The following is a 24,118-nucleotide window of genomic DNA, read 5'->3' as shown; positions in this document are numbered from 1 at the left end:
CCTCCCTGTGCTTACTTTGACTCTCTTAATGAGCCAGAATCCAAACGTTTTCCCTCAGGGTACCATAACGCCTCCTGTTGCTTTTTAAAGCAGATACTGATTTTGGGAGGGAGGAGAGATCACACCTACAAGTCTTGGAAGACTTGCTTCTGGTCCTTGCAAGCTCACATTCTCCTTGGTCCCAGATGTCTTTCATTCAGCAAAATTGTCTTGCTTCCTAATCTGGTTGGGGCTCGTTGAAGAGAGATGCTGAAGCAGAGCAATAGTCCAGATCAGTGTTTTATCCCACATGCAGTTTTTATAGGGGATCAAGCCTTCCGTCCAGCTTTTTTGACTGGGCTGAGAAAACGATTGGAAGTCTGTACCCATCCCAGTGCTCACATGCATATGAGGTCAGGGAACCTCTGCATATGGCTGTCACATTTGGGGGCAGATGCTGTGGTCTATTCCCACCCGTTTTCCTTTTATTTCCCCACACACACCCATTTTTAGCCAGCGTACCAAAGTTGATTTTAAAAGGAGGGATGGTTCTTAATTTTTTTATTAAATTACAAAACTTCCAACTCTTACTTTTGGTTTCTTGTGGTGGTGGTGGAAGCTTCTACAGAAGGTGGGGGGAGAGTCGGGCCAGTTTCTATCTTGACTTATTTGTTATGCTTTCAGTTAACTGCTCCATGTTGGGTTTTCACAAGCGATGGGGGTTCCACGCACAGTGCAACCATTTAAAAGAAATTATATGTTGACTGACTTTGTCGCAGGCCAATGGTGAAGTGACATAGGCAAAACCTTGAAGTAGAAGCAGTAGTGATGTGTTAAAAGGGTAAAGGACCCCTGGACAGTCAAAGGTGACTATGGGATGCGGCGCTCATCTCGCTTTCAGGCCAAGGGAGCTGGCTCTTTGTCTGCAGACAGCTTTCCATGTCATGGCCAGTGTGACTTAACTGCTTCTGGCACAACGGAGCACCGTGACGGAAACCAGAGCGCACGGAAACACCGTTTACCTTCCCGCCGCAGCAGTACCTATTTAATTTACTTGCACTGGCGTGCTTTTAAACTGCTAAGGATAGAGCGATGGGAGCTCACCCCATAGCGGGCATTCGAACTGCCGAGCTTCTGATTGGCAAGCCCAAGAGGGTGGCGCTGTGATCTAGTATTGTATTAGGCAGGTTTTTTTTTTCATCCCAAGGGTGGTATTCTGTTGTGGAAAACCTGGGGGGGGGAGCACATGTCAGTGGTTGGTGGAACCAGATGCCAAAGTGAATAGAACAATGGCCTTTTGCTGCTTACCTTTTGGGGCAGTAGGTTACATTCCAACTATGCAGAAACCACACACTACCCTCCTTCCAAACAAGCAACAGGCATTAGTCCACTTCAGTGACACTTTCATTGGGCTCCCAAGAGCATTCAAGAAGGGTGTGCCTGGGAAGTCCTCAGAACCAATTAAGAGGCCTTGAAGGACTATGTGATGGTCCTGAGATTCTCCAACTGCTGTAGAAGGTTGGGGCTTAGCAGGTGCAGCTTGTATAGTTGGGGAGTGCACTTTTGAAAATGGAATATGCCATCTCCAAATTTTACACTACCACCATGACGGCCACTACAAGGTTCCCAAGGCAGGATTTCCCAGTCTTGCTTTGAGGTCCTGCTGCCTAAATATTTGGATGCTAGCTCATGCCACCACATCTTTGGATCTGAGTCAGGAGGTGGTCTAGATAGAGCTTGATGCTAAGGGAAATTGCTGTATTGTTTTGTTTGGGCCACGGTGCCACACTTAAAACTATAACCACCAGAGGATATGCCACATAAACAAGCTTTGGGCATAGTGTTTCTACTACTGCTTCTGCCAGCTTAACTTTCGATAAGTTGTCTTTGTGCCCTCATCTTGCACCCACAGTTTACACAGGCAGCGATCAAAGAACTTGCTAAAAACATTCACTCAGGAGAGAGAAAGAAACAGCCTAGCAAATCAACTGGCAAATAATAGGCCTTTTCTAGGTCCCATGAATAGCAGCCTAGTGTACCTTGCCCTCCTGATGAAAAGAGCTTAATGTTGGTAGAGGATAATGCTCTGCAAGACATTCCTCAAAGGAGTGATGCAGGCTCTCCAAATTGCTTAACCGCTGCAACCAAAGCTAATGTAGATGCCTGTGTGTCCAACACTGGAGGAGAGGAAATAAGAGTTTAGAAAACAGGAATCACTGAGCCCCAAACCTATAGGTATGTCTGCCAGAGAAGCCCAATTTCCCCAAGTATTTTTCACAATGTGGTAGAAAGAGTAAAAAGGGAACTAGCATGGTTCAGTGGACAGGCTGTAAGGTCCCACTTGTGGCTGCTTTAATTGCTGGCACAATTGCTCCAAGGGATGGAGATTTAATGCATCAGAAGCTGGCTCTCAAGCCTGCCTCGGCAACCATACATTTGTCTCCTAGGAGCAATGGTGGTTGGCTGTTGTGAGTGACCATGCCGGTCTAGTGGGGGATACCGCCAGCTGCAGGTGGGCAGCTTTTAAATTGGCACGTTTTTGGTCCTCGTGGGTAAGCGTCGTCTTCTGCCATCTGGGGAGTAGTGGGGGTAATAACAAACACAAGTCCTGCAATATTTCAACACTTTATTGCTGCTTGATTTCCCTGTAATGGACTCAACCAAAGGCCCCTATTGCACATCTTTTGGGTCTTTTTGGTATCCTCAAAGGTATGAGGTTCAATGCAGGTCAAGCTTACACCCTTAACCGCTAGTTACATATCTCGATCTTGTTTTAGACATGGACAGTTAGTTGAATAACAACCTCCCACAAAGGTTGTGCTTGCAGGTGGAGGTGGAATGAACTTGCTCTGTTAAATCGTTTTTGATAAGGCAAATATGGGAGGGAGGGCAGTTATTTTGCATATAACAAGTGAGCCACCCTAACGTGAGAAATGTGCCATGATCAATTTCTTTACAGAGCACAGCATGCAGGTGCTGAGAGTCTTGAGTTATTTCCTGTTCCCTCCTTGCGTCATGAGCTGCCAGTTAAAACTTAATAGCATCTACTCTGGCTCCCAAGAGTGTGTTATTCACAACTTTACTGATTCTGAGCATGAACAGTTGGACAAGTACAAGTCTGTAGAGAGACAATGGTCCACATGTCTGGGGAAGGAGATACTGATCACTAGCTGCCTGATCACCCTACAGTGGGTGACAGCAGATGTGTAAAATTCAATGAAGCATCCACTCAGAAGATTAGTGTGCAATATGTGGGGAGCTTGAAGGAGCAGTGGTGTATTACAGTAAGGAAATCTCACTTGACAAGATCTAAAGAAATTAGGGTTCTAAAACAGGTGGCACTGTTCAGTTTAAAACACAGCTCAGCCTGCATCTTGGCATTCACAGCATATGGCTTTCACACCAGAAGGTGCTCTTAATATCACTCCTGAAGACATCTTAATGGTTTTGGATAGGGGTTTTCCTCCTTATGTGCCAACATTTGTATGTGTGGGCTACCCTGTGCTAAGCACAAGCCATGCACATACTCTTCTGAGGGTGTTTGCAACTGGAAGGATGGGGCTCTTGCCCTGGCAGTAACAGAGCAACAGCTGCCCTGAGGAATGGGGACAGGACGAGGGGGTTGTGCATTGGACAAAGCACAGAGCAGGCAAATGGGTGACCCTCTTTGTCCTCGGCTTACTGTAATGAGGGCAGGCAGAGGGGATCTGGGAGCTACCAGGCCAGCTCAGTACACCCAAGACACAGGAACCCACTGGGGAGAGTTGCAAGCGCGCTCAAAGGCCGCCTGGAGTTGCTCAAGGCTCTCGTCAACACCATTGTTCACCAGCGACAGGTCGAAGTAGTGAGCATATCTGCTCCGGATGGCCTCTGAATCTTTCTGAAGCTGCAGCAAAGTATCCGACTGCAAAGGAAGAGGAATTGTTCGCAGTTAGTGACATCAGGTAGACAGTCTAGCCGAAGCTGCTCTGTATGCTTTGCGGGGTTTCTCAGTTCAGCATGCGACGGCCTTGATGCAGCCTAGAACTTTGCTAAACTCCTTGCAAAATGGCTAGGCTGCATATATGTGGTGGTGGTTCTTGAAATGTGCCGATTAGTTCTGGGTGGCCTTCTTAGTGATATAATTCCCATGGTCCACTCATTAGCTCTATGCATTTTAATTCATGCGGACAAACACCAGACCTCTCAACACTTAGGATCTTTTAATACTAATCAGTTCGCCCCCCAGTGCATTCTTTGCTGGGTCAAATCACCTCATCCCCCTCTGCAAGAATCCAGGCTGGCTGCTAGGTTATCTGGTGATCCCTAACAATTTTGGTGGTGTAAGCAACATACTTGCTCTAAATCAAAGGAGCTGTGTGGCAGAATGGGTGGATATAGCCAGATTAAACCCACTCTACTGAAAGTTGCATCTTAAGGGAAAAGAGATCTTGGCTTCATTAAACTGCTCTCTGGCAAGACGTATGGAAGAAAGGTTAAGGCAGTGGTCATCAGCCCCCACCCTCTTGTTTGGTCCAATGGCCCATTTGGGGGGAAGTTGTCATTGTGTTCTGCTAAGGAACCATGCCACAGAATCTACTGCTACATGCCGGCACTCCATAAAGCTAAAGGGACCATGAGGTCCAGTTGTGGCCGACTGGGGTTGCGGCGCTCATCTCACTTTATTGGCCAAGGAAGCTGGCATACAGCTTCCGGGTCATGTGGCCAGCATGACTAAGCCGCTTCTGGCGAACCAGAGCAGCGCACGGATACACCGTTTACCTTCCCGCCAGAGCGGTACCTATTTATCTCCTTGCACTGATGTGCTTTCAAACTGCTAGGTTGGCAGGAGCAGGGACCGAGCAACGGGAGCTCACCCTGTTGCAGGGATTTGAACCGCCAACCTTCTGATCAGCAAGCCCTAGGCTCTGTGATTTAACCCACAGCACCACCTGCATCCCGCAGGCACTCCATAGTAGAGGCTTAAGTGTGACTTATCTAAAGGTACCTTGGAAGTCAAACAGAATCCATTCCGGAAATCCGTTTGACTTCCAAAATGTTCAGAAACCAAAGCACGGATCCTGAATGGCTGCAGGAAGCTCCTGCAGCCAATTGGAAGCCCAGTTGGATGTTTGACTGCCAAAAACAGTTCACAAACCGGAACAGGCACTTCTGGGTTTGCGTCATTCAGGAACCAAAACGCTCAAGGATGAAGCTGTTCAAAAACCAAGGTACAACTGTACTACGAGGGTGGAGCATAAGGAGATGTCATGCATCTAATGTAACACTGACACCTCTTACCTGATCTGCCTTGTCTGTGGGAGCGATGAACACAATGAAAGGAGAGAACTCAGCTGTGTGGATGATCTTCAGTGTCTGGGGGGAAAGAAAAGAGCCATTGGGGCATAGTTCCTACAAAGCTAAAAGGCTGCATACCCACACGCCTCCCTGCCTGCCTGCCTGAATGACAAGCCTGTCCAGGATGCTGCAGACTAGCGTTACCTCATTTTAGGGCAAGATGTTCCTGCAGCATCTTTTCCTTTCAGTTTTGTTCTTCAAGAAATGGGGAACCCACACTCTCACTAAAGCATCTAAAATGCTTCTACAGTTCCCATCTGACTTAGAGACAAAGCTAGCACAGTACCCCCCAGTTTCAAGTCACTCTGAATACACAGTGCGAATGTGTCCAAAAAAAGCGAGGCAAGGAAATCAGCAGTCCTTGCACTTCAGTAAACATGTGCACAACTCTGACTTTTGCATTGTTCATTCACCCATGCCAGGTTCTCAAGGAGTTTAAATACACCTGTCTCTTTAGCACTTTCTCCTGGGCTCAGCAGGGCAGAGGAGAGGCTAAAACAAGCTGCTGTTCACTTACCAATCCCCTTCCCTTTGATCCTACTCCCATTCCCTTCCTGTGCACCTTCAGCATAGAACATTTTGTGGCTAATATTACCCTCTCCTCCACCTCTGGCTTCTAAGCTCTTGTCCCTTTACAAAGGTTTGCAACAAGCTAAACTGTGGAGCAGGGAGAGCAGGGCTAAGTAGCTGGGGATGTTGAGATGGAGGGGGTTCAACAACACCTGGAGGACCTCACGCTCCCCATCCCGAAGCTAAAGGTACAAAGGTGCTCCCAGAACGCTTCATATATTTTTTCCAAGCAGCAGGCTGCACTTTCCTACCTGTGGCTCAATGTCCAGAATAGCAATTTTGTCCTGCTCGTGAATCTTGTGCACAGTCTCAAATTTGGTGCCGAACATGTTGCCCTGGTAACTCCCAAACTCCAGGAACTCGTTGGCAGAGATGTCTTTTGTCATCTCCTCCGTGGTGACAAAGTGGTAGTCTTTCCCATCCACCTCGTTCTTCTTCTGAGGGCGGGTGGTGTCTGCAGAAGAAGGGGCACAGAGAGACATGGGAGCTGGGCTGCTGCAAGGAGATAGCAAATCTGCCTACAGGTCCAGTTTGGGTTATTTGGGAGCTCGGGGAAGGAAGAACACAACTGGAGGGAATTCTTTACAATCTCAAGTGGAGGAGGAAGAGCAGAGTGCATTAGTCATCAGAGGACCTTCTCCGCATGTTGGAAAGTGCTGACATGAGAACCAGCCTTCTCAGTGGTAGCCCCCCTGTTTTTGGAATGCTCTCCCCAGGGAAGCACACTGGGCACCAGACTAAAACACTTTATTCACCCAGGCCTTTCACTGTTAATTTAGAGAGTTGTGTGTTATGGGTGTGGGGGGGATTTTAATGCTCATCTTTCAGTGGGGTGGACAGAGGTCCTTTTAAAAAATATTATTGGATAAGCATGGTTAGGTGTAGTGTTTTATTACATCTGCTCTGGAGAGTCCTCTAATGCTTTGAAGCAGGTTTGGACAGAGAAAAGAGGAGGGGGAAATTATATTATGCAAGAGGAGGTCTGCTACACTAGCAGCACAGCAGCACTGGATACGGCCCAATGTCTTCTATACCATATGCTACTTTGGTGACACACTGCAACCGAAAGAAACGTGTAATGGAGCCAGTCTGGTGCTGTAGTTCAAGTGCTGGACATAATTATGCCTGGGAGACCAGGGTTCAAATTCCCACTTGGCCACAATGCTCACTGGGTGACCTTGGGCCAGTCCTAAATTATCAGCGTAACCTGCCTCACAGAGCTGTTGTGAGGATAATATGGAGAGGGGAAAGGAGCACATATGCTAACTTACAAGTCTAGGAAGAAGCTGGGACAGAGGCTAAGCAATGCTAAATAAATGCCACAGCGGAAAAATTTGCGTTCTGGGTGACTTACATGGAATGGGGTATCCAAACTTCTCCGGGTTCTTGCTGAGCAGGGTGTTCTTAATGTGGCTTCGGCCAACTCCGCTGGCCCCTGGCCCAAGAAAGGGAGAAAAACAATAAAAGGAAAATGATGCTCCAGCTCCGTTTTCTCATAACCAAAGAACTTCCACTTACATCAGGGAAAGGACACATCACAATGTAATGTCAAAGTCAGCCTCTTTTGCCCTCTCTCTAAGGATGAATAATTTTGTTTGGTCTGCATATTTTTAAGTGAGCTGGATCAGAATGCTATTATCCTTCATATTTGTGACACCCCACCCAAAAATACTACCAAAATGTGTAATTTGTGTTTGTGCACATGTGCATGTGCGTAATGTGTTAATGAATGTGTACATTGAGATAATTCTTAATTATGAGTAATCACAAAATACTTAGTTAAATAAACATTTTCATACACTTCTTTATGTCAAGATCATTTGCAGAAATGGGACAGAACAATTATAGGTGCACTCATTAAAAACTGACAAAGAGGAGACATGGACCAGACACAGACCAATCCATCCATTCCCTACACTTATCTGACCATCTTAAACCTACACTACTGACCAGCTTTAACCAGAATATAAATGACCTTATCTAGCCTCTGATCTCCACACTCCACAATCCTTTTTTGTACATTCACTTTACCACGTCTACTCAGAGTAGAACTAGCATTGGGTTGAAATCCATTGGCTGCTGGAGTGTGGCTGGGTATAAGAGCACATATAGCTGTGACTACGTGTTGCATATTTCATTATTCCTTTATCATTTAGAGACAAGTCAGTACTCTGTGGGTTGCACTGTGTCATACCTATAAGCACCAGTGTCTTCCGCTTGAAAGCTGGCAGCCTCACCACCTCCTCATAGGACACCACATCCAACTGATCAAAAACTAGGAGAGAGAGAGACAGAAAATAAGATCCTTCACTGAGCCCCAAAGGTCCCCAAACCTTGTCAATCACCTGACATCACAATGACACCAGGAGGCGAACGTCAGGTCAGCACCATGCAGGGCCTGCAAAGATCTTTGAAGCACCACGGCTCAACAGGCTTGAACAATGGGTGGTGACTTAAAGCCTGCCTTCTGCATGGATCTTCCCCCTGAGGAACTCTTGATGAACAGATGCATCACTCCCTGCCCTGCACCAGACATCTCATATGGTGCATGTGGTTTGGCTGAATTAACACCTGTTCTGGGCCAAATTTGACCCACTGACTAGAAGCTCCCAACCCCTGGTTTCACCCTGAAGGCAGGGAAAAAAGGAATGTGGGACAACAGTGGAGGAGGAGGGGGACAAGGAGGTGCTCACTTGAGCTGTGCTTTGCCAGGTACTTGTCTTTGCATTTCTTCTTCTTTCCGAAAGGGCTACAGCTTTGGGTTCCGCTGGAGTTGCCCTGGGGCATGCTTGCAACGCGCCTGCGGGAAAGGGGAAAAGGTATATTGTAGTAAGAAGAAAGTGGTGATAAAATCAGGCCTCCTCTTTTCCTTTCCCTGACCAAAGCCTGGAAGCAGTGCTTCAAACTGATCAAGGCAATGATCTTTGTCCTTCAAAGTATGGGGGCGGGGGAGAGGAACAACAAGTCTGAGGACTTTCTTTTTTTAAAAAAAATATTTTTTATTACATTTTTTCCAGATAAAGATACAAAGTCAGATATATAAAGAAGTAACAGAAAAGAAAAAGAAAGAAAAAAGAAGAAAATCATCTTTTCAAAACATTTTTTCATAACCAACCGGACTTCCCCACGTCTCCCTCACCGTGCGTTCTTTGCAATAAAAATATCAGCAAATTATAACCTTGTTTCGTGCATTCTTTTGTTCTTTCAACTAATTATATTTTAAGTTTAAAATACTTATTGTCAATTTACTCTAAAGACATATGTAATATTATTTTAAACATTAATTCTTTCATTAACAAGTCTGAGGACTTTCTATGGCAGACATGGGGAAACTTTGGCACTTCAGATATTGCTGAATGACGGTGATGATGATTACCTCATTTAATTTCTATAGTGTCCTTCACCCAAAGATCACAGGGTAGTTCACAACATAAAGATACAAATTCCATAATTAAATTAAAACAAAAGAAACCAATAATCACCATGCCACAAACACATTTAAAAGACCACAGAATGTTTAATCAGCTGAAGGCCTGGTTACAGAAAAATGTTTTCACCTGGTGCCTAAACATATGGAATGAAGGTGCCAGGCAAGCCTCCCCAGGGAAAGAATTCGAGAAACAGGAAGAACTACAACTCCCATTAGCCCAAGCAAGCAAAGGCCAAGGGTGATAAGAATTGAAGCTCAGCAACATCTGGAGGGCAAAAAGTTCCCCACATCTGTTCTGTAGAACTGAGGCATGGATCTTCAGGAACATCAAAAGGCAAGTGTAATGATTCGTAGGTCAAAATGAGGACGCATTGGTTGCCTCAAACATTTGAGGTCTTGTTTTGGCCTTTGGAGCACCTTAGCTCTTCTGAAGCCAACAAATCTATAGCATTATTTCTGTCTCTGAGATTTGCAGCGTACTCTGCTAAATCGAAGACAGGCTCTAGGACTGATGCAAAACCAACAACTGGAAGGGGTGGAATTAAGAGTTTTGAATACTCATGAAAAGAGAAGGCAAGGAACCCAAATGCCAATATGAAGATGCTGCAGGCCACTGGTCTTTGTATAGTGGGTCACAACAGGAGCACTACCACCAAGCAAAAAATATGGAAAAATAAATAGGTCCCCAATGCATGTTTGGGTTAAAAGTGGGTCCTGGGTCAGAAAAGGTTGAAGATGCCTGCTGTAGGCAACACCAGAGATCCTATCACAAGATGGGAGGAGCCTGAAGAGATCCAGCTGGGAACCTGGAAGGGAGGGGCACTAGGCAGGCAGGGGCCTCATCCGAAGGACATACCACTCCTGTAGCTCCAGGGAAGGGATGAGTCCTGCAGATCCATTGGAGGAGCCCTCCACCCGGCCCTGCCACCAATTGCTGTCATCCTTGTTGATGATCTCAATGATGTCTCCTGTTTGGAACTTCAGCCCAGCTTCTCTGCAAGGAATCAGGCTGTCCTTCTGGGGGTCATAGTCAAACTGGGCTTTCATGAACATCTGTAGCGAAAGAGAGAACCAGAGCTCAAGATTAAAGTCAGGAAATACCCTTCAACTTGCAGGAGGTAGCACTGCTTAGGCAGGCAAGGTTGTTAAACTGGATGCAAGAAGGACTGGAATGTAGGGCAGCCAAAATTTTAATAATTGTTTATAAGTCTGTCTGCAGTAAATGATGATGATGATGATGATGATGTTACTGATCTGCAATACAGCCACTGCTTATCCCATTGTAAAGAGAAAGCTGCTGCCAAATAGATGGGCAGCTTATTATCTGAAGTTAGCAGGATACACAGCTGACCTCTTAAGTCTTAAGACTTCCCTTGTAAAACATGAAATACATGCTGGGGTGAACAAGGACTATTGTGTTTAACTGCTTAGCCGGAACAGAAAAAAACCGCGTATTAAAGCCTCCCTATATGGGCTAAAATTGTAAAACAAAAAACAAGAACATCCGCATTTGCCGAGAGCAATTTGTCGTCTCAGAATCAGAACATGAGTCCACTTGACCTAAATGGCTATTCTTGGATACCTTCAAAATTAGAGACAAGGTTTTGTTTTTATTTTTCGCTTGAAAGGACATACTTCATGGGCTACGTTGTTGTAGGATTTTCAGGAACTTCCTTAATACAGCTAAACTCTGGATTAAACACAAATTCCACAACTATAGGCAAAAATGCTGAAAGTTCAGTCCAATTAATATCGTTGGGGATCGCTCTTTATGCATCATCATGATCTCACATTCCATGCACACCAACACATGCCACAGTTAACAAAAGCCACATTCCCTCAAAACCCTGGTTTGCAAACCCACCACAAACTATAGATTTCAATGGCGGTGGTTCCGTTAGGGCAAGCATTATGGCTTGTCAGACAGAACACCCCTCCCCTCTACTCCACCTGTGCACTGTTCAGGGTTTCCGGGGTTGGGTTTGGCAGAGAGCAGGGCTCCATGGAAGGAGAAGAGGGGAGGAAGCCCCATTGCACAAGTTGAATCCTGTGCATAGTACCTGGTTCATATGGTAACCTCTGTTTGAGTGGGCCAAGGCTTGCAGCATTAATAGGTGTAACATAAACTGTGGTTGGTACTGGAAAGCGAGGGAGGAAACTCCTCCAGAGAAGGGAGGAGGAAAAGTAAAAGAATGATTATGCAAGCTTATGCCCCACTCCTGAATGTATTTAAGCAAGGTTGAGAAATTTGCAATGTCAGGGCTGCACTTGGAGTCTTGTCTCTGAAAAATGTATCATCTGAACACAGCTTTAGTTGTGCCAATATGTGCCTTCTCTATTCCAGCACCCAGGACCCCTTTTCAGCCAGAACTCACTCAGTTCCGACACCTCTCAGGTAGGTGCCATTGCCATTATAAGAGAACAAGGGAGGCATACATGCTGAGTTCTGGCACCTCTCTTCCTAGAAAAACAGCACTGCCAGAACTGGAATTCCATTCTCTTTCAAACTCCTCCCCGCCCCCCTTCTCATGTTACCTTTACACTTTAGGAAACACAGAAAGCTGCCAGGTTAGACACTTTGTCCATCTGTGTTTCTTTCAAAGCAAGCAAGCAAACAAAAGGGACTGCAGAAAGGGATGGAGTGATCCAGGTTGGTACTGTGGCCGGGGCGTTTCCAGGTAAAAATTGCTCACTGTAATCAGCTACCTGGCACATCTTTTAAAACTGAGATGCCAGGGATAAAGTCTGGGAAAGTATATGCTCACAGAGCTACAGTTCCTCCTCAGGCTTCCTTCAGTGCATGGGTTGGTGAGAACCCTTGGACCTCACAGTGCAAAGGGGCCCCAGGCTGCAATCTCCACACCAGCCCAACACCTCTCTTTATTCAAAGCACACTAGTCTCATTTGCTGCTTTGGCCTCTTCCCCACCATCCTTTGCCCTGGCCATCTCATGTAGAGTGAAGGTTGCCAACTGCACCTCTTAACAGCTACAGAGCAAGAGGACATTAAGGAAGGGGCATTTCTCTCAGCACTGGGTCGCCATGCCTAAGGAAAAGCGTCCCCTGCAGAGTTTCTGCTTTCCAGGCAATGGTTAAATAGGCCAGGAAGGGCGGAGGGAAGTGTGAGAGAAAATGCATTTTGTGGGCTTGGGAGTGGATGGGAAACATATTGTGTAATCCCAGAAACCAGCATCATCGCCTCAGAGGGTTCAGCAGTGGTTAGAGGGTGGGGCTTTAGCTACTTGAATACTAACTTCCCCTTCCCTACGAGTAGGAAGAGTAGAATTGCACAAGTGACTCCAGAGTCATCTTTCTGCATTTGACTCTGCTGCCCCAAAACTCTGTTTGCTTTCTAGAGCCTTGCTTTGGGGGCCCCTGTCAGAAGAGATATGGAAAGTGGGCATCCGAACAGGATATTTTCAGTGGTGCTGTCCGAGATTTGGAACAGCCTTCCAAGAGAAATCTGCCTGGCCCCATCACTGTTCACTGTAAGGTGGGCAGCAGAGTACCGGTAAGTTTTATTCTAGTAGTCTTCCATTTCATGCAGGGCATTAAGTCCCAATGATCAACAGGTCATCCACAATGGGGGGTGGGGGCGAGGCGGGGATTTGTTCCCTGCTGGCTACATAAGGACCAGCACTCAAAGATCGGAGACCACAATAAGTATATGTGATGACCGCTGCATGCATTTTTTCCTGGTGTAAACTACGTTTAATATTTTGAGAGGCGCAGAACGGATTTTGATAATGGATAGATGAGCAACAATATACAGATACAGCATGTCTAATTTGTACAAATTATTTTCCCAGATGCAGAAATTCAGTTTGTTCTTTTCGTTTTCTTTTGCTTAAAACGTGGGTTCTATTGGTGCAGAATTTGACTATTACTTTTAAAGCAAAGAATACACCACTGTTGCCATATGGAAGTAATTAATGAGGAATGAGCACTAAAAATAGGACAGCAGTCTAATTGCCTCAGATTTGACAAACTCAGAAGGAGAGGAGAAAAGAGACTGGCTGGATGTTCTGCAGCTAGTGGAATTCACATGAGGGCTACTCAAATAATTGTGCTGCATCAAGTGGGTACAAAAATGGCAAAATAGAGACACATTCTTGAACCCACCCACCCCTCAAAAAACTGAATTGGTGCAGAGAAAGAATTTCCTGGCATCTTATAACAGATTTATTGGAGAATTTAATATGGCACAATAAAATACTATTATACTTTACAGTGCTACAAGTCTCCTATTTTTGCCACTGGTTTTTGCTGTAACAAAGGAATGCAACTACCCCGACCCTGGGAAATTAACAGCCCGGGGAGGAAAACAGCAGCCCAACAACTTCAGGCATCTGCATTGCCTTAGCAACAGAAGCACACCAGAGGCCTCTACGTTGTCTTGGTAACAGCTGCACAGCCTCAACAGTACCACGAGTGGGCTGATTTCTTCAGGAAGAGCTTGACCGATCCCACATCCCATACAGTATTAGCGGGTGACAAAACAGCATGAAAGAGTAGAGCAGATCCTGCTTTGGACGGCAACTGATAGGCAACCATACCTGAGCACAAAGGTAACAGGCACCCAAACACACACTTTCACACACACAGAAGGCCATAAGCCTGCTATTTCCTGTTTGGCCCAGCAAAAGAGGATGACTTGGGAACTGTCTGGCTATCTATATTACCATGACAGGTGTTAACTTCTGCTCACTCACATGTCTGGCTAAAAGGACTACTGGGCAAATTGTGGGTGACTATAGCTTTCTGCAGGGGGACGCGGGTGGTGCTGTGGGTTAAACCACAAAGCCTAGGGTTGCTGATCGGAAGGTCGGCGGTTCAAATCCCTGCGACGGGGTGAGCTCCCATTGCTCGGTCCCTGCTCCTGCCAACCTAGCAGTTCGAAAGCACATCAAAGTGCAAGTAGATAAATAGGTACCGCTCCGGCGGAAAGGTAAATGATGTTTCCGTGCGCTGCTCTGGTTCACCAGAAGCAGCTTAGTCATGTCGGCCACATGACCCGGAAGCTGTACGCCGGCTCCCTCGGCCAAGAAAGCGAGATGAGCGCCGCAACCCCAGAGTTGGCCACGACTGGACCTAATGGTCAGGGGTCCATTTACCTTTACCTATAGCTTTCTGCAGCTTTAAGCCAGGGGTTGCCAATGAGGTTTTTGGACTACAACTCCCATCACGGCCAATAGTCATGGGAGATGAAATTCAGCAACACCTGGAAGGCACCACCTTGGCTATCCAAAGCAGGTGTGGGGAACCTCAGGCCTAGAGGCCAAATCCGACCCTCCAACCTCTGTCTGCCCCTAGGGACTCCTCCCAGGCACACCTCTCATCGGCCTTGCTCCACACCTTGAGTGTTTTTGACTGGGTGAAAGAAGTCCATCGATAATGCCTCTTGCTTGCTTGTGTACAAAGCACCCTACTGTACACAGGGAATATGTACATCAGTTGCCTTGGCCGCTTTTGCCTCTTGCTGTACCCACCATGACATCAGGTAACACTTTCTCCTTTGCCTGCACAGTTCAATATCAGGCAAAGGCACGGAGGTTTGTAGCCAACACCCACCAGTCTTTACCTGCCCTGCACCGGATGCAAGAGATGACACCAGGATTAAAGCAGGTGGGTGCAGCTTGGGAAGAAATTGGGTGGTAGATCAATTATTTTCCATACACATACCAAATTCCCCCTATCAAGCAATCTTAGGCCCTACATTTAAAGCACTATTATTACACTTTAAATAACCATGGCTTCCTCCCCCCACCCCAGGATCCTGGGAACTGTAGTTTGTTAAGAGTGTTGAGGTTGTTAGGAGATCTCTATTCCAACAACTCCCAGAGTTCCCTGGGAAGAGGGATAGATTGTTAAACCACTCTGAGAACTGTAGCTCTCTGAGAGGAACAGGGGGCTCCCAACAACTCTCAGCATCCTTAACAAACTATATTTCGGACTCACAGCTGTCCATGGAGGCACAGGTTAATTCTGTGTCGGGGCAGCTGTCTACCAGCTCATCTGGTACGCAGGCTGAGACCCTACCTGCCCACAAACTATCTCCCCAGAGTGGTGCATGCTATAGTTACCTCCCGCTTGGACTACTGCAATGCGCTCTATGTGGGGCTACCGGAAACTACAACTAATCCAGAATGCGGCAGCTAGACTGGTGACTGGGAGCAGCCGCTGAGGCCACATAACACTGGTCTTGAAAGATGTACATTGGTACCCAGTACATTTCTGAGCACAATTCAAAGTGTTGGTGCCGACCTTTAAAGCCCTAAACGCCCTCGGCCCAGTATACCTGAAGGAGTGTCTCCACCCCCATCGTTCTGCCCGGACACTGAGGTCCAGCACCGAGGGCCTTCTAGTGGTTCCCTCACTGTGAGAAGCAAAGTTACAGGGAAACAAGCAGAGGACCTTCTGGGTAGTGGCTCCTACCCTGTGGAATGCCCGCCCATCAGATGTCAGATCTCCTGTTGGAAGCCACCCAGAGTGGCTAGGGAAACCCAGCCAGATGGGTGGGGTATAAGTAATAAATTATTATTATTATTATTATTATTATTATTATTATTATTATTATCATCATCATCACCACCATCACCATCATCATCATCATCATCATCACCACAGTACCGAGGATTCTTTAGGGGAAGCCATAAACTGTTTGAAGTGGCGTCACAGAGCTTTGAATGTATGGTGTGAATGTGGCCCTAAGTGTGTGGAGATGATCAAAGGATTAGGATAGGGGTGGTGGAGACTGCATAGGATTCCCAGGCAGAGATCCTGACACCACATCCTTCTTCCTCCCACTCCATGATTAGGCAAAAGCAGAATGAGGGGAAAAAAACATACGAATATGCACCTATTTTACATACCAGCTGCGGAATTCATCTTTCTGCAATGCAGAGTTTTGGCTTAGAGGTACAGAATTTAAGCTCAAGCAACCTACCCACTGCTTTGAAGGTGGAAGTACTACCACCTACCTGGAGGGCAGGAATGCGGCTTTGCTGGTTGGGAATGACCTTTAGGGAAATGGTTCCCTTAGTTTCTTTCTGATGGACAAAGGAAAAGGAGAGAATCAACCTCTGCTAAATCAACCACACAAGGCAGATCACAACCTCTTCTTGCATAGCTCAGGGTTCCTGCAGTTGCAACCTGTCTCCTAAAACTGAGAAAAGCTGCACCAGCTAAAGTTCTCTCTTCAGTGCAACCGTGAAAAGCATAAGAGACAGGGAGATGGTGATTCCTTGATGGTACTTCTAGTTTCCCCATCTTAAATTTCTATACTTAGCTTTCAGTGCAGAGATGCCCAGGCATTCTGTGCCCACAGAGGTGTGCAACCTCTGACTCTCTCCATGCTTGTTGGACTACAACTGGGCCCAGAGGTTTCTAATAAATAAATAAATCTAATAAATAAATAAAACTTCCATAACTGTGATCATTATCATCAATTATGTACTGCCTGTTGCCAAACTAGGCTTCTAAGCAGTTTACGAAGTATAAAAACCAGTTACACAAACATTAAAAGATAAACATCCATAGGTACACAACGAAACGAAACAAATCCCATTAAAACAAGACAGTAATTAATCATCCCTGGTCACTGGCTACACTGGATGGGAGTTTCACGTTCAATAACACCCAGAGGGCCACAAGCTGCCCATCTCTGCAGTAAAGAATTGGGGCTACTGCCGGCTTTTGGTTTCTCCAGGATATTTCAGTCGAGCCTGCTTCTGGCTCTCATATGAGCCCAGTCCTTTTCTACACCTTGCTGATTTCAAGGCAAAGTCAAGAGACGCTCCCAGCAAGAACACTTTAACTTCCTGCTGGTTTCTCCTGAGCTGGGAGAAATGATAAAACAAAGAGGTGTGGGGATGGAACCTAAGGTCCACCGGCTCCTACAGATTGGAATAATTCATGCTCAATTATCTTTTAAAAGGTCAGGAAGAATCACAGCAGGCTGCTGCTCCTGAAAGAGAAAACTCAGGTCCCTCCATCCTTGGTACCTACCAGTATCTTCTGCAGCTGGTCTACAGAATGGTTGGCGACACTCTTCCCATTGATTTCTAGGATCTCATCCCCCACATGAAGGGAGCCTGGCAGAGTAGGAGACATGAACCTCATGAAGCAAGGCAGTGCCAACAGCAACAGATAGGAGTCTTAATAGTAGCTAGAGAGGACAGCAGCTACTGATAAACAGGCACCACACTGGCAACTCCTGGGGCTAGGCAAAGGCTACACTTTTACTAGATTGTAGTAAAAATGAAAATGATTTTTTAAAGAAGCACATCACTAGCAGCAGTTTAAACATGCTACTTGTGGGACTCGCATTATTGAACTGAAAAAAACTAAACTATGAATTCACATGAGTGAATATGCCTGAAATGCTTCAGAATTGGGTTTGCTTTTATAAAAACACACTGTGAACCCACTACTTGAGCTATTCCTGCTATTCATGCAAAAGGAGCTCACTTCCTAAGTTCTTCCTTGGAGAGTTAACAGCTGTTTTGGACAGGAGGGAAGGGTAGCTCCTTTCAAGCAGGCACGGCCAGGGACTTCGCAAGGGCTCCAGGACTCAGAAGGCCTCATCGCTGACTGGCCTCATCCTGCCAACCCATGCTGCTTCTAGCAGTCACTCACCTGGGCGCTGGCAAGACTTGTGAATGAGAGCCAAGCCCACCATCACAGGTGCCACCATCACAGAGAGGCCAATGTCACATGTGCAACATCAGTGAAGCTGAATGTGACAGCAGCACAGCTTCAATGGCCACTGCCTTCTCCTTCTGCTGCTGTCAATGGCAGGGGCTGCTTTGACCCTTCTGCCACTCCACAGCAGCAGCAGCAGGAGGAAGAGGATGAGCCAGTCACTGAAGCCACTCTGCACTTGGCACAGCGCTTGGCCACCTCCACGCTCTGACTGGGGGCCCCAAAAGGGCTCGGCTCCCAGGAGTTGGAGCCCCAACCCACCATATTGGAATAAGCAAAATGCAATGCCTGACCTCGTAATCTAACATGGCGGGTGGCATGTCAAAGCCAGGCACTGGCTTGGGTCCCATTCAAAACCACTGCCATTGCTCACCAGTGCAACATGACCAGACGCCTGGCAGCTGAGAGACTGGTGATGGAGGGAGAAATGTCCAGCAATGAACAGCAGCACCAGGCAGAGGTCCCACCACTGGCCCAAACTCCTTGCTCTCTGGTACAAGGAAGAGAGATCTACTCTGATCTCCATTGGGGTGCTTAGCTGTCCAAGTCCTTCTCTTCCCCCACCACTAAAACATCTCTATTCTAAAGGCAGACGGGAAACTCTCCATTCCATCTAATGGGGAAAGGAAGAATTTGCCTTTCCATGCAGTGTAAAATCTCATCATATTCTCAGAAGAGGGACAAAAAAAATTCCAAGCATCTATGGCAACCAGGAGCTGGAGGAGGAAATGACAGGACTGTCACCCAAGAAGTTATTGGGTGGTTGCTTTTATTTTGATTATAGTCATACCTTGGAAGTCGAACGGAATCCATTCAGGAAGTCTGTTCGACTTCCATAACATCAGAAAACCAAAGTGTGGCTTCTGATTGGCTGCAGGAAGCTCCTGCAGCCAATCGGAAGCAACCGAAGCCCAATCGGACTCTCAGCTTTCAAAAATACTTTGCACACTGGAAAAGTCACTTCTGGGTTTGTGACCTTTGGGAGCCAAAACGTTTAGGAACTAAGGTGTTCGACTTCCAAGATACTACTGTATACATTTTGTGGTTTTATATTTTGATTTTGTTCTGTGAACCATCCTGAGACCTCTGGGTAAAGGGCAGTAGGTATATAAAATTCAATAAATAAATAAATTAAATAAATAAGTGGGCTTGGCCTGCAGAACTCAGGAGGTAGGAAGAGAGACACAAAAAGTAGAACTGGTTGGCTCCAAAAGTAGAATTGGGCTCAGGCTCTGCCAACTGTTGGGTCTCCTTCCTTTCTGCCCAATAGACATCAGCTTCCATTGGCGCTGGTTCCTAGGGATTAAAAAATATATATATTTCCAGGCCTGCTACTGCTCTTTACCTTGCCTGTGGATCATGCCTCCATGGAGGATTCTGGCCACCATACAGCTCTTCTTCTCATTCAGCTTCAGCGTAATACCCTGGAACAGAAAGTCTGTGACAATCTGGATCAAAGCTACAGCGTGAAGACTCTGCTTCTCTGCACAGGCAATTCCTGGCCTATCTCTGTACCAGAGGCAGCCCCAGGAGATGCATCCAGGAGGGGAGACTCCTAGCCAAACTCAATCTCTGTTCATTTCCCTTGTACGTAACAGCTGCCAGCTAACACTTCGCTTTCCAGGTCAGAACTTGCACAAAGGGTTGGCAAGGATTGGGATCTGCCAAGGGCCCCGCACCCCAGCGGGGGATCCATGCAGCTGACCAGAATACTCTGAGCCTGGCTCATCCTCTTCACTGCTGCAACCTGTTTGCTCATCTGCCTTTCACAGAGAATGGGTCCCAGCTCAGTAGTAGAACATCTGCTTTGCATGCAAAAGGCCCCAGGTTCTATTCCTGGCATCTCTAGATAAGACTGGGAATGTCCCTGCCTGAAAGCCTGGAGAGATGCTGTCAGTCAGTGTAATTAGGTGGACCAATGGGCAGCCTCACTCTGGCCCAGAAAGCAATGGAGCAGTTGATGCCACTGCCTCCTTGTTGATAGCTGCCGTATAGGTCAGTTGCTAGAGTGTGAAACTCTTAATTTCCGTGGGTTTGAGCCCCAAGCTGGGCAAAAGAATCCTGCATTGCAGGGTGTTGGGTTAGATGAACCTCACGGTCCCTTCCAACTCTACAATTCTACAATTGGCTGGCAGTAGCAATAATAAGGTTAGAGGAGGAGGAGGAGCTGCAGATGGCAGCAATGAGGAACTAGACTCATTGGGGATGGGAGGCACTGGGGGTAATTCCGAAAAATAGGAACTGGCACTGCTTCTAGGACAAGAATGGGGAAACCTGTAGCCCCCCAAATGTTGCTGGACTCCAACTCCCAACAGCTCCAGCCAGTATGGCCAATAGTCAGGCATGATAGGAATTATAATCCAGCTACATCCAGAGGGCCACACGTTCCTCATGTTCTAGGTCTTGCTCCTGGAGGCTCCTTCCATGGCTACAAGACAGTTAGGGATAGAACATCTCTCAAGTGAAGAGGAAATCTCAATTTCAGTCAAGCTGCACACAGCCAGAAGCTTTGAGCTCATTAAAGTCTTCCACCTCTGTCCGTCTAGGCCTGCCTTTCTCAACCTGTGGGTCCCCAGATGTTGTTGAACTACAACTCCCATCACCCCTAGCTAGCAAGGCCAGAGCTCAGGGATGATGGGATTTGTAGTCCAACATCTGGGGACCCACAGGTTGAGAACCGCTGGTGTGGGCCCAGGAGTTTGCCCAGGAGCAAGAGAAATATTCCACCACCACCACCCCACTGCCTACAACCACAAGGACTTGAAGCACTCTAGCTTCACCAGCTCACCATGGGCTCCTCTGCGACCTTTTCAAACTGGATGAACCTCATTTTCCGTATCTCCCGGCCATTTGTGTGGGCTGGGCTGCCCAGCATGGCTGAGCCATTGGAGTAAATATCCTCGGACACTGCATTCATTGAGGATGGAACTGCCTGTAAAGGCAAAACAAAACAAAACCCCAAGTTTAGAAGCAGTACCCAGGCCCTGCTGTATCCTGGTCTCCCAGAAGCCACACCAAACTGGAAACTTTAGCCCAAGAAGTATTAAACTCAGCCATCCATTCCCTGCTCCTATCCCTGAGTCAATATTGTGCTCATGATGGCAGCTGCTGGGCCCTAACACAGCATGGATTTATGTTTTGGCTGCCTAGCTGCTACATGTTCTCTCTCTTCTAGCCTTTAGTGATTGAAGACGGTCACCTTCAATGCACTCAGCTGTTTCTGAAAACATTGCAGCCATGGGATGACAAGTCATATTGGCCACAATCATGGCTGTCATATACTCTTGGCTAACATGAATGAATAAGTCAAAATCTTGCACCAAGGAATGCTTATTTCCTCATCTTATATTCAGCAAAAATATCAGGAGTGCACTTTCTATGCATGACCAACTCTGCCAAGACAGAAGAGAGCCCAAATTTAAGACCAGTTCTTTTTAGAACAATCTGTTTCAGCGGTTCTGAGACTCAGGTGGTTCACAGAAACTGTCACAGAACAGGGTAGAATATCCATACTTGCCTTTACGCTTTTCTTTTCCTGCCAGAGATCGAGGTCCTTTTAGGGCCCGATTATCGAAAACACTAGCAAGTCCCTGGCTGGAGTCCATGATTTTAATAATATTGAGCTAGTTTTAACAATGAAGATGGTGCAGAAGAAACGTTTATTTTCTTCATACTTAATCCAGAAGCAAAACAGCTTTCCTTCCCATGAAATTGTTACTGCTCTAGTGGTTGTTCACATGTTACATTCAACCAGTCTACAACATGTGTACCTGCATACTAAAATAATTTAGCTGTACAGTTGTGCAGTTATTAACATGTAATGTTCTACAAGTGTACATAGCAGGCTGTGTACATAGCAGCTGAGCTGTACAAACTGACAAGTGTGCACTCTTTCACACAAGCATTTGTACATGTGTGGAGACATCCTGTACCTGTGTCCAGTGTAACATGGGAACAAGCCTACAACTGCATGGATGGTACTGTCCTAGCTGGGCTATCAGGCAGTCTGAGCAAACCAGCCAGCTCCACCATGCCCCAGCAATTTTCAAAGACTCTATGGACGAAAAAGTTTAGGAACAACTGATCCGTTTCATTTCATTTGCTTGATTTTATCTTTAAGTTGAGTAAGAAGCTTTTGAGGAACATGGGGTTCTGGTTGTCCAAGAACTATACACTCCTGTGCTCTTACACTTTACTGGCACGGGGCTGGGGGGAATTGTCAGTAAAAGCTGAGGTGCACTTACAAAAGGGATTAAGTTTGACTTGTGTCCAGTTGCAACCAGTGCTTTGAAAACATATGCACTTAAGCTCTTACTCCCCACCCACCCAACTCACATTAAATGTTGTTCTTTTACAGACAGGATGGGGGCTGCTTATTAATAATAAAAAAAGGAAGTTGCTACCCTGCACTTTCTAGCACAATTATGCCTTCACATTTTCTAATTGTAAAAAGTCTGGTAAGAAAAGTGAAGGGAAATGGCACGCTGGAAAGTGTGGAATAACAACCAGATGCTGGCAACATCATTCTAAGCCTCTGCATGAACCTACCAGGATGAACGCTCAACAAACAGGCAGCATTATATGACCTCTGTGCAAGTTTTGTACAAACACGTCAGCATTAATGTTCAACAACAAACCGTTCCAAAAGCTCCTACAGCTTTTGAGGCTTTGCCAGCAATTGCCCACACATCATCAAACCTATGATTGCAATTTACATACATAAGATAGAATCTTGTTGTGTGTAACGAAAGAAAAGGAGGAGGGGGAGAATTCTCAGATGCTGAATTCTGGACTCCAGTCACACTGCCTGAACTTGGATAGTACTGCAGATTGTGCACTGGTCTGGCACCGAACCTTCTCTCAAGAAAAACAGGCCTGCACTTGAACCAGCTTTCAAATGCTACACTCTCAGTTGTCACCAGAGTCTTGCAAGTCCCAGGAGAAGAAGAGTTAACACACACAAACCACGAACCAGAGATCTGGTCAACCTCAGAATGGCTGTTTTTAGGGTAAAAAAGCGACAACTTCAAAAGACTGGATGACAAACATATATTCTGCTTCATTCCAGTAACAGCAGCCCAAGCTCACCCATGCACAAAGCCAAATTTTGAAGGATACCCCCTAACCAGAGTCCTTTCACATAGTTTAGCCCTTGCTCTTGCTCTTATCTTCCAGAAGCAGACAAAGGACGCAATGGATTGGCGATTAAAGCCTGTTAAAGAACAAAAGCACAACAAAAACATATTAACAGTCCCTGGAAATGTCTTATCTCTTCTAGACTATAAGCTGGTTTCAAGCAACTGAGCATATATAAACAGCACTGACTGTTTTCCATCTCAATGTCAGGGTGGAAAGGTGGATATGTTTAGTTCATTAGGCTGGTGCTAGACTGTTGGGGGAACTGGGGACAAAGTCTCCTCCTCCCCTACCCACTTCTGCTAAAATGGCACCATCCTCTCAAGAGATAAGAGTAAACCCATCTACACCAACCCAGGCCTCTAAAGCAAGGATGGGTAATCTTTTGGAGAGATCAAGGGCCACATCCCTTGGAGGCAAATAGTTGGGGGTGGTGTTAGAAACTCAGATATATAAGCTAGGCGCCAAATGGCTCCTTAAACCAGGGTTAGTCACCAAAACGAAATGCTTAGTTGCACTTTTTTACCAGATGGCTCAAAAGTCATTCTTTTCAGTATGACTTTTTAGTTCCTGAAATTCATTCTGGTGGTGCAGATAAAATATCATGGATGGAATTCTACAGGATGTGTTTCTACATATTGGTGGGAGTGAGAAGGGTCGAAGCAAAATTGTGGACCACCCCTTCTTTCTCTCACCTTTATTCATTTGCCATCCATTCATATTCTCCCTTCCTCTCTCTGGGGTTGGAGGGTAACACAACAGATGGGGGCCTGGTAAGCAGATTGCACACCTGTCCTCTAAGGGAGTGGTTCCCAATTAGCTAAGTACTGTGGAGCCCTTGTCTTTCAAAAGCCAAGCCACGGGCCCCCCACTTTTGAAAATGTTGCTATTTCTATGGTAGTTTTTGTTATGTGAATGTTGCCAGAGACTCCGCGTGGGTTACGTGGACCCCCTGGGGACCACT

General features: G+C 46.3%; 1 protein-coding gene across 2 annotated transcripts in view; it reads right to left on the bottom strand.

Moving 5' to 3' along the window:
• Positions 1–2,588: 2,588 nt before the first annotated feature.
• The window catches only part of MPP1 (MAGUK p55 scaffold protein 1), a 44,506-nt gene continuing 22,976 nt past the window's right edge, over positions 2,589–24,118 (bottom strand). For both annotated transcript variants that reach the window (XM_083484750.1, XM_083484751.1), the window contains 11 exons: positions 20,807–20,950; positions 19,364–19,442; positions 17,323–17,408; positions 16,296–16,364; positions 10,173–10,369; positions 8,580–8,686; positions 8,081–8,161; positions 7,241–7,321; positions 6,138–6,340; positions 5,260–5,334; positions 2,589–3,883 (listed from right to left, as the gene is read on the bottom strand). In XM_083484750.1, the coding sequence (XP_083340876.1) occupies positions 3,707–3,883; positions 5,260–5,334; positions 6,138–6,340; positions 7,241–7,321; positions 8,081–8,161; positions 8,580–8,686; positions 10,173–10,369; positions 16,296–16,364; positions 17,323–17,408; positions 19,364–19,442; positions 20,807–20,950 (1,299 nt within the window). In that variant the 3' untranslated portion in view covers positions 2,589–3,706. The remainder of the gene's footprint in view (positions 3,884–5,259; positions 5,335–6,137; positions 6,341–7,240; positions 7,322–8,080; positions 8,162–8,579; positions 8,687–10,172; positions 10,370–16,295; positions 16,365–17,322; positions 17,409–19,363; positions 19,443–20,806; positions 20,951–24,118) is intronic.

This window comes from Podarcis liolepis, assembly GCF_965112155.1.
Source record: "Podarcis liolepis genome assembly, chromosome: Z".
Taxonomy (NCBI): Eukaryota; Metazoa; Chordata; class Lepidosauria; order Squamata; family Lacertidae; genus Podarcis; species Podarcis liolepis.
The sequence above is the reverse complement of the archived record's forward strand: the minus strand, read 5'-3'. Positions and strand labels throughout refer to the sequence as shown.